The following is a 10113-nucleotide window of genomic DNA, read 5'->3' as shown; positions in this document are numbered from 1 at the left end:
GAGCAAATTTTTAGAGTTATAATCTAAAGAGTGGTTCTGCCATTGAATAAGTGTTGGATTTTGTGGGGGTGAAAAACAAAAATTTTACAAACTTCCTTGAAGATCTTTAATCCTAGGGTTGATGTATTCACTTATTGAGATAAAAACTTTATACCTCTAGGAGCACTACCTTGATTTTGATCAAGGTTGATCACACTAAGGAAAGTGGACCAACTTTGATGAAAATCAATATGCTCACCTAAGTCCTTATTTTGAAGACCTATGAGGTCCTCTTCAATAGGAGCCTTTGGATTAATCTAATGGTAGATGAACTTATCTTAAGGTTTTGATTAGGGACAAGAGAGCTCTTATTATTGTTTTTGGTCAAGAAGTAACATTCATTAATTCGAAAAGAGATTAGAAGCCAACTCAACGGAAGGCAAAATAACTCAAAACACATTAGGAAATACACAAAAATCCAGCCCAATAAGTAGATAAATATAAACTAAAACCCTAATTCCTATTCTCCAAGTGGACAAAGTAGTGCTCGTCTCCGCAGCCACCATGATGAAAGTATTGCCAGCAGCCACCAAGGCAAATTCATCAATTCGACCAAAACTTCGCAGCACAAAAAACAAACCGCAACCAAAAGCACTCCACAACCATATTTCGTCATTGAAACCGCTGAACAAGAAATAGTCACCGAATTTCAATCTTCTTACCAACACCTGCAAATATATACGAACAGTAACACATGGATAAAATGCAAGGTATACCGGCATGCGGGTTAGGGGAGGGAAGTGAGGGAGAGATGGAGTGAATCACAATGAAGTTTTAGGGGCGTAACAAAAAATAATCCTTAAATAATTACGGCGTTTAAATAGAAAGACTAAAAAGTAAAAATAAAAAACAAAAAAGATTCCAATCCAAAATACCAGCTCGCTGTATTTTTCTGCGCTTCCCCACCCATTCACTTTCCCATTACATGTTCCTTCTCCCCAAACGCTACCCACTGACCCTCCAATTTCCACTATTTCCACTCCTCCTCCATTCTTTTCCCCAATCCAGTTCCACTATTTCCACTCCCCTCCCCTCCAATCAACCCCTCAGCGAGCCATTGCCTTCTGAATTTGCAATCTCATAATCCCGTGCTGAATTTGCAGATGATTCTGTGCTGCTCTCGCTCAAATTAAGATTTCCGAGCTCGATTCGGCCGACGAAATGCCTTCCGACGCCGACAATGGGGTCCAGTACTCGTTCGCGATAGAGTACAACGGTCCTCCGGTCAGTTACGATCTCCCGCGGGCGGTTCCGATTAACATCGATAGGATTCCGGTGGCGGCGGTGGTCGGAGGGGTTGCGCTGCCCGAGAAGCTGACCCTGCCGGTGGTCCAGCCGGTGATGGCGCCCGCACCGTTCTCGAAAGAGCTCAAGGTGTCTAAATCGACGGTCTCTCCGACTTCCGTTTTCGATCGGGGCAGCGAGGATTACACGAAGGAGTTGGAAGGTTCTGAGTCGACGGTTTCGCCGACGTCGGTGATTGGATTTGAGGAGAGGGGTGAGGAGAGTGTGGTTGGGTGTGCGTTGTCCGGTGAATTGAGTAGCTCCGGCGCGTCGGAGTTTTCGAACGCGTTGAATTACAGGTCGGGTGAGTTTTCCGATGTGATTGGTGGCGGGAAGGAGAGTGTGGACTTCAACAGCGATTCGAACCGGCCCGAACCAGAACAGGATTGGGCCTCCACGGAGTCCGTTTTGAGCTTGGACTATCCGTCGTCTCGGGTTTCATCCAGTAAGGCTTTGGATTATGGCGCACTGCGGCAGCCGGTGGTGACTTTTCGGGATATTGAGTCGGACGATGGAGCTGATGAAGACGAGGCCGAAGTTGTGCAGGCAAAGCGGGAGCCTCAGAGCAAAGGGAAGAAGAAGGCGTGCTATAGATGTTTGAAGGGGACGAGGTTTACTGAGAAGGAGGTTTGCATTGTCTGTGATGCTAAGTATTGTAGTAGTTGTGTGCTTAGGGCAATGGGGTCGATGCCCGAAGGTCGAAAATGTGTGAGTTGCATTGGGTTTCCTATTGACGAGTCGAAAAGAGGGAGCCTGGGGAAGTGCTCTAGAATGCTCAAGCGGCTGTTGAATGATTTGGAGGTTAGACAGGTGATGAAAGCCGAAAAGTTTTGTGAGGCGAATCAGCTGCCTTCGGACTATATTTGTGTGAATGGACAGCCTCTTTGTCCGGAGGAGCTGGTTCTATTACAAACCTGCCCAAATCCGCCGAAGAAATTAAAACCAGGGAACTATTGGTATGATAAAGTTTCTGGTCTTTGGGGAAAGGTGAATATTGTTTACTCAGATTTGTTTTGTTGGTTCTTGTTGTTTCATCAAATGCTAACACGTTTTGAAATTTTGTGTTGTTGTCGAATTTTAACAGGAAGGACAGAAGCCTTCCCAGATAATTAGTCCCCATCTTAGTGTTGGGGGTCCCATCGAAGCAAATGCTAGCAATGGAAACACACAGGTTTATATAAATGGTCGGGAAATTACTAAAGTTGAGCTTCGGATGTTGCAGGTTGGATGGACTTTCTAGACACATGAATTGTTGTTGCAACTGGTTATTGTGCAGGGTTAATTTACACCTTCTGTTGAACATTGCAGTTGGCTGGGGTTCAATGTGCTGGTAAACCACACTTTTGGGTAAACGAGGACGGTTCATACCAAGAGGAGGGCCAGAAAAATACTAAAGGATACATTTGGGGCAAGGTATTGTTCTGAAGATTACTTACATTTTTCGGTTATGTTTTGGTTGCTTGTTAGGATTTTGATGTATATTAAACTATTATTAATCATTTTTTTTCAGGCTGGAACAAAGCTTGTTTGTGCCGCCTTGTCATTACCAGTCCCTTCTAAATCTTCAACTCCTTGTGGAGAATCCCTGAACTATGTGGGTAGTAGAGTCGTCCCTGATTACATTGAGCAGAGAATACTTCAGAAGATTCTTTTAGTTGGATATAATGGTTCTGGAACAAGTACTATATTTAAACAGGTGATTGATTTAATCTGAAATTATTTGTTCTTATTCGTTCTATTCTGTTTGTGCGAAGATGCTTTTCTATAGAAAATTCCGAAGCTGAATAAATTATTGATGTTTCAAGTTTCAAGAGATAGATCATATCTCCACATCAACCTATTTGTAACGTATGTATGTGGGAATTAGAGGTCCGGATTCTAATCATAATGCTTTAATTTGCGGATGCTGTAATAGCAAAATCTTTGGTGGTGTGTACTAATAATTACATTTCTTGCTTGCTTCTCTAAGTTTTAGTTTTTGTGTTGACCAAAAATGAGAAAACAAGTTCTAGGTCAAGCTTTCTGCCTTAAAGTTATATGCAGTTGATAACTTGATATTGATGAAGCATACTTGCTAAAAATTATATTTTGATCTCAATGGGATTCTGAATTGATTTATTGCATGCAAGGCCATACATGTTATGTTATAAGCAATCATACTATAAAGGAATAGTAACTGCTTTGAATCAAGATAGCTTAACTAGGATGGACTTCTTAGCCAACAAGTTTGCCCCACGTTTTCAGTTCTAAGTCGTTTCTGGTATTTCAGAATATAATTTTTATTATCTGCCAAATATAAACCCTAACCATTCACATATGAATGTTCCAGGCAAAGATTCTATATAAAGCTGTCCCTTTCTTGGTGGATGAGCGTGAAAATATCAAATGTACAATACAGAGTAACGTGTATGGTTATCTTGGTATGCTTCTTGAGGGCCGTGAGCATTTTGAAGAGGAATGTTTGGATGGGATGAGGAAGCAATGTTCGTCCAGTCAAACAGATGCCAATGGTTCGAGTCTATAATTTTATAACTTTTTCCATTTCTTCTTTGACTTGATACATGTGTGCATGTGCATAACCTCAGTTTATGTTGTTCAGATTGGGAAACTGAATTATAAACAGTAACGGAACTAGATATCAATTTTTATAAGATATTCATATCCAAAACAAGTACAAAAGATATGTAGTAACTTCTTACACTTGAGTTTTCCTTTGCACTGATTGATTAGCAATGTATATTATAATTACACTAGTCAGGTTGGTTAGTCTGCATCGTACTTGGAGAGGGTTGCATTCCGAATAACCATGTTAGAATTGATATATTGCTTATAGAATTTGTGTGCTGGTTAACAACAGGAAACAATGAGAAAACTCTTTACTCCATTGGCCCGAGGCTGAAAGCGTTCTCTGATTGGCTTCTCAAGACTATGGTGTCAGGCAATCTGGAAGCCATTTTTCCAGCGGCTACTCGTGAATATGCACCATTAGTTGAGGAATTGTGGAATGATTCAGCCATTCAGGCCACATACAAGCGGAGAAGTGAATTGGAAATGCTACCTAGTGTTGCTACTTATTTCTTAGAGAGGGTAAGTCCTGTGACCTCTGTGGTTAACTCTTGTAAATTGTTTGCATGATACTCATGCTGGTCGATAGTAATCATAGTATTATCTTTTGCTTAATCTAATGGACCTGGTCTTCATTCCCTTTTCAGGCTGTTGACATATTAAGAATAGACTACGAGCCCACAGATCTAGATATATTATATGCTGAAGGTGTCATTTCATCTAATGGGCTTGCTTGTGTGGACTTCTCATTTCCCAACGCAGAATCTGAAGATTCCATCAATACTACTGACCAGCATGACTCTTTGCTTAGGTATGTTCCCCCGTTTATTGCACATTCAAATGGACCTGTTCTGCTTAGTGCTTACTAAGCGTTTATGTTTTATAAATATTAATCGTAACTGATAAAGCTCACGTGCGGATAGGTGTTTGTAAAAGTTTATGCAAGTAAATAGATTCCTTGTACCGTTGAACAAATTGAGTTGACGTCTACTTTCTTATTCTCTAATTTTCACTTCTACGGGTCACTGAGATAATATTCCACTCTTTTTAATTAACCTTTCTTTTGTCTGATTGCTTCTTAGGTACCAACTTATTAGAGTAAATGCAAGAGGACTTGGAGAAAACTGCAAATGGTTGGAGATGTTTGAAGATGTTGGAATGGTCATTTTCTGCGTGTCCTTGAGCGACTATGATCAGTTCTCTGCTGATGGGAACGGGTCTTTCGATAACAAGATGTTGCTGGCCAGGACTTTCTTTGAAAACATCGTCACTCATCCGACCTTTGAACAGATGGACTTCCTCTTGATTCTAAACAAGTTTGATTTATTCGAGGATAAGGTGGAACGGGTACCGTTAAATCACTGTGAGTGGTTCGAAGATTTTCGTCCAGTTATTAGTCGTAATCGCTCGAGTAGCAACACGAGCAGCAACAACATTAACAGCAGCCCCTCATTGGGTCATTTAGGATCTCACTACATTGCAGCAAAGTTCAAGAGGCTCTATTCTTCTCTAACCGGGAAGAAATTGTACGTTTCCGTGGTGAAGGGACTGCAGCCCGATAGCGTCGATGCAGCTCTTAAATATTCAAGGGAGATTTTAAAATGGGACGAAGAGAGGGCCAACTTTAGCTTTGATTACTCGTTCTATAGCACCGAGGCAAGCATTTCACATTGATGTCAAAACCGAAAAGGCTTGCAAATCCAGTTGTACGTTTGTGTGACACTGATCAAATTCCACTGTATATATAATGGTTTGTATATGATCAATAGAAAGATCTTTGCCTTTCACCTGCCTTGCAGCTTCAAGATTTTCACAGAAGAAAAAGAACTGAAATACAGATGCGATTTCGTTCTACTTTTCGCTCTTCCCCGCCCTACATCTAATACACAAATCGAAGTAGAACAATCCGTTACAAAATAGTTGCACTTGAGTTTCTGTGCATTCCTCAAAATTCTCCATACCACCAAGGAAAAACCACCGACGGCCGAGAAATGAAAAAAAACACAAGGTTCTATGACATACAGAATCTTCAGTCATCCACAAAACTGTATCGAATCTGTTCTTGCGTATTCAATAATATGTGTTTAGCAGCCCAACCCAATGTCACAATTTGCTCGGTCAACACGTTCATATCGCCTTGTGCACGGCGCTTGCACTCCTCAACCAATTTAGACCACTCCTTTGGAGCTGAGTCTAATGCATCTCCGGCATCTACCACGGTCTCCCATTTATACTTGTTCATAAGAACAGCTTTGCGGATATAGCATGCCTGCACGGCAAATTATCACACAAACGACAGAACATGAGGAGCCCCATAAAACGTTTAACGGTGCAAGCATCACACCAAGTTAATAATCAATCCTTCATAAGTTTTTTTTATCTTCAAGAAAATTCATTTTACCTGCAACAAACCCATGATAACGTCCGCAGTTCCAGCTCCTTCCCGTAAACAAAGAAGGATGCCCGCCTAGAAATCATCAAGAGAAAGAAAAGATAACTATTAGAGTATGATACATAAGCACAGGACACCTAGGTTGAACATCGATTAATAATTTAATAAACTTACTTGCTTTGTCCTTCGAATTCTTGTGTACAAGATCTCCATGGATATGAAGTAGTAGTCGTCAGCACTTGTAGATTGCATTGCCATCATGGATAACTCAGGGATCTGATTCTTGGGATCCAGGTACCCTATTCTGATGGGCCATAATCCCTTGTCTGATTCAAACCTCAGTCATTTGGTTTAAGCTTATATGTGCTTATATAAAACACTGAAACAAGGGGATAAGAAATGCATGTGAAAGATCTAACCTTTGCTCCGTAGGAAATCAATTCCTTCTTCTTTACTTACTTCTGCAGGCGCAGGAACATAACCTAACTCGATCCAATTATTTAGTAGAATTTCAAGTCTATCCTGAACATGAGAACCATACAAAAATTAGACGATGAAATTACAGCATTTATCAGGAAATTTCACTTCCTTAGTCCTCTGAAGGGTAAGACGCATATACATCAGATTGTTATCATAGGAAAACTTCACAGTGCGGGATGCTGAAGGAGAAAATGCTCAGTCACCTTGGTTAATGTTTGTAAATGGACATGTTTAAGCCCTTGATATATTCCCAAAAGGTCTATGGCTGAGAAAATGGGGTATACGAGAAATGGTAAGACTGTTTGCAACCTGGCACATAAATCACAAGTCAGAAAAGCATGCAAAGAAAAAGAATCGACCATCATAACAGCAAAGACATCAAATATGAAGAAAAGTTAAGAAAACTAAAGATCATTAGTTCTGTATATATAGAAGTTCAAAAGGAACCTTTGGTTGTTCTTGAACAACATATTTAACAGCGCAGCAAGCAAAAGCCCAAGGTTATCAAAGCACACCGTTTGAATCTGAAAATCATCGCAACAGTCAAAATATGTCCTGTTTCAATTTTCAAGTACACAATAGATAACTAATAGCGACTTATTTGTAGGAAATATCATAGTCTACCTGTGCCTTTGCAGAAACTTCACCAAGGTTATCCGCTATTGCAAAACTTCGATGAACAGCAGACTGCTTATACAAGGGAAGAACACTGGCACTCAAAATGGGAAGGCGCTAAAACCCAACCTCATAAAAGTAAGCAAGGAAACGTGTTTCAGTTCTTACACCAGTCGCTAGGTAGCAAGCCAAACTTATTTGTTTTGCCATGTTGGCTAAGGATGCTAGAACCAAGAAGTATTGAGGAAATGCAGGTGTCAGCAACTCAACTCCAATGCTCAAAGTAAACAACACCGACGTTGAAAACCGAACTCTCTACAAATGAGAAAAAGACAAAATCAATGATGTATTTGTAGCTAATAAAATCACTCTAAAGCATAAGCACTCAATATCCACGGTACTTTGGTTTCAAACACCAAAATACCGATATAGACCCTAACTGCAACAACCTCAATTAAGGAAATTCCGTTCCATAACAGAAGTAGAAGCCTTACCTTCAAATTAGTATCAAAAGCAGATGCTAGACTAGCAGTGTAGATGCATCTACTCAGCCGTCCAAGTCCATCCTTCAAGATCCAATTAAGGGCAGCAGCTGCTGGAAGCGAGCGAGAGAAGCCAATCCCAATAGCCCGAAACATTGCCTAAATCAGTGCATCCCCACGTATAACTAACCATATAAACGAAAATTCATTCATAAAATCTTTGATTCTATTTTCCAAGGATTATAATGCTCAACTATTTCACTTATTCTTTCTGTATAATAGTACTCCTTCTGTTGAGCTTGTCATATTTCATTCAAATTTCAATCAATTAATCGAAAAAGGATGTACTTTTATCACATAAGTTTGTACCTGAGTGGCAAGGACCTGTAGTGCCGAGCTGAAAACCCGATGCAAGAACTTCCATTTCACATAATCCATATAACTTCCACTAACTTGCTTAGGAATAAAGAAATCCCTAACAGCCAAACTACAGATTCTATACAATTTTCTGAACCCATCATCGAAATTGAAACTGAACGACGCCGCACCGCCATCTACTCCAACTAACTGCAAACAATTACCATCCCAGAAGTACCTAGAAACCCTACCTGACCTCCGAATCACGACCGGAAGCCGACCTGGCCTGGCGGGTAAGGGTTCTTTACCAAGGCTTTCTTCTGGTTCGTACCCAATTGAAGTTCTTAGAGAATTGGAAAAGGTCGGAGCTTTGAAGCAGGTTTTGAGCTTGTTGGGGACTGGTCTCTGAGCTGCGAATTGGGTTTCGTTGATTTTCCATGGAAGCTGAAACTGGTGGGAGCTGGAGGCCGTGTAGAAGGCAGATTGCATGAGAGTTAACTGTGAAAAATTAAGGTTTCTAATGAATTGGGGCTAATTTTCGCGCCAAGTGATGGCGTTGTTTCGGTGGTGGAGGGTTTGGGGTTTTGGAGCGTAGAACCACTTAAATACTGATGACCGAGATCCTTTTTTTTTTTTTTCTCTTCTTTTCATTATAAAAATAAATAAATTGAGAGATAATATTCCCAATTTCACAAAGAGATGATGAGGGGCAATGGAGTTGCTCTTCAAAATACTTTGTAGTTATTGTGTTTATGATCGGAATCGTTTATGTTACAGATTACTATAAAAAAAATTTTCTTTTCAAAAAAAAAAAATTAAAACTAAGATTATTTAGTCAATCCATTGTAACAAATAAATAGGCAGTTCGTGATCCTTTTATCTAATTCATCTATATGTTTTGTTTTTATAGATCCATAACATGCAAACCTCTATATATATCCAAAGGGATTCCCATTTTTCTTTTTAAAAATGGGGATACGGTGTGGGGCCCATCACATCGAACTTTAACTATCTGAACCGTCTATTTTGTAAGTCTTGATTCATATATTATCATTGCAGAAATTCAATTCAATCCGAATCTATTTACCTATTTAATTATCAAGATAAAATTTCATTGTTTCTTATATAACAAAGTATTCGTTAATTTCTTTGAACTCAATTATGTCTTAAACATTTCTGATTTGGCTAATATTTTGCAAGAAAAAATTTCATTGTTTCTTATATAACAAAGTATTCGTTAATTTATCTGAACTCAATTAGATGTCTTAACATTTCCGATTTGGCTAATATTTTGCAAGAATGATCTATGAGGTGCAACTTGAAAAATGAACGGTTCGGATCATTAAAATTCGATGTGGTGTTAACCCTATAGCTAATCTCTATTTTTATAAATAAAATAAAATTAAATTAAAAAAAAAAAAAAAAAAAGAATCCCTCCCCTTAAAGGTTGCTATATATACTCTAAATACTGTTAACTCAAAGCTATCAGGTTTGAATCTTGAAAAAAGTGGGTGCTCTTGTTGCACTTGATCTTGCCATCACCAATTTTCTTCTTCCTGTTCAGCTCTTTCTCTACTAAGCAGGGGATTTGTCAGAAATACAGAACCATCAACTATGCGTTTGGTGTTTTAGGCATTTGAAGGAATGTATATCTTATATACACCTTTATGAATACTCAGTGTTCTAAAAAAGGGCCTAGGCGGCATCCTAGGCGCTCCACAGCTGGTTGCCGTTCCGATTAAGGCCTAATCTGTAGAAAAATTGGATCACCCACTAGCCGGCGTTAGGCGGGGCAAGGAGCTAGGTAGGACAAGGCGACGTTGGGAGTTACCAGATCAACTAAGTTTTTGGAGCTGCACCACTTCATCTTCTCAGCCATCTGGGTAAAAAAAGGTTGAG

General features: G+C 39.7%; 2 protein-coding genes across 2 annotated transcripts; one reads left to right on the top strand and one right to left on the bottom strand.

Annotated features, from left to right (window-relative positions):
• Positions 1-885: 885 nt before the first annotated feature.
• On the top strand, positions 886-5675 carry XLG1 (extra-large G-protein 1). Its single transcript, XM_068487236.2, has 8 exons — positions 886-2310; positions 2408-2545; positions 2632-2736; positions 2834-3019; positions 3653-3833; positions 4181-4410; positions 4536-4699; positions 4971-5675. The coding sequence occupies exons 1-8, from the start codon at positions 1201-1203 to the stop codon at positions 5560-5562; spliced, it is 2706 nt and encodes a 901-aa protein (XP_068343337.2). The 5' UTR covers positions 886-1200; the 3' UTR covers positions 5563-5675.
• On the bottom strand, positions 5612-8809 carry RUS4 (root UVB sensitive protein (Protein of unknown function, DUF647)). The gene is made up of 10 exons (XM_068487237.2): positions 8227-8809; positions 7870-8016; positions 7544-7690; positions 7385-7447; positions 7208-7284; positions 6964-7069; positions 6700-6802; positions 6455-6606; positions 6290-6355; positions 5612-6157 (listed from the first exon to the last, which is right to left on the bottom strand). Exons 1-10 carry the CDS (start codon positions 8701-8703, stop codon positions 5918-5920), a joined length of 1578 nt encoding a protein of 525 aa, XP_068343338.2. The 5' UTR covers positions 8704-8809; the 3' UTR covers positions 5612-5917.
• Between the last annotated feature and the right edge of the window lie 1304 nt (positions 8810-10113).

The sequence above is a fragment of the Pyrus communis genome, chromosome 2 (assembly GCF_041283825.1).
Source record: "Pyrus communis isolate YQ-2024b chromosome 2, ASM4128382v1, whole genome shotgun sequence".
NCBI lineage: Eukaryota > Viridiplantae > Streptophyta > Magnoliopsida > Rosales > Rosaceae > Pyrus > Pyrus communis.
This window is presented reverse-complemented; position numbering and strand designations above follow the sequence as displayed.

What these genes read in the sequence shown, in the direction of transcription:
- XLG1 (XM_068487236.2), top strand. Translation starts at nt 1,201, where the DNA reads ATGCCTTCCGACGCCGACAATGGGGTCCAGTACTCGTTCGCGATAGAG. An exon ending in TTTCTGGTCTTTGGGGAAAG is followed by an intron (nt 2,311 to 2,407) that starts GTGAATATTGTT and finishes GAATTTTAACAG; the next exon opens with GAAGGACAGAAGCCTTCCCA. An exon ending in CAGCATGACTCTTTGCTTAG is followed by an intron (nt 4,700 to 4,970) that starts GTATGTTCCCCC and finishes ATTGCTTCTTAG; the next exon opens with GTACCAACTTATTAGAGTAA.
- RUS4 (XM_068487237.2), bottom strand. Translation starts at nt 8,703, where the DNA reads ATGCAATCTGCCTTCTACACGGCCTCCAGCTCCCACCAGTTTCAGCTT. An exon ending in CTTTTGATACTAATTTGAAG is followed by an intron (nt 7,691 to 7,869) that starts GTAAGGCTTCTA and finishes TCTCATTTGTAG; the next exon opens with AGAGTTCGGTTTTCAACGTC. An exon ending in TTATCATGGGTTTGTTGCAG is followed by an intron (nt 6,158 to 6,289) that starts GTAAAATGAATT and finishes TTTGCCGTGCAG; the next exon opens with GCATGCTATATCCGCAAAGC.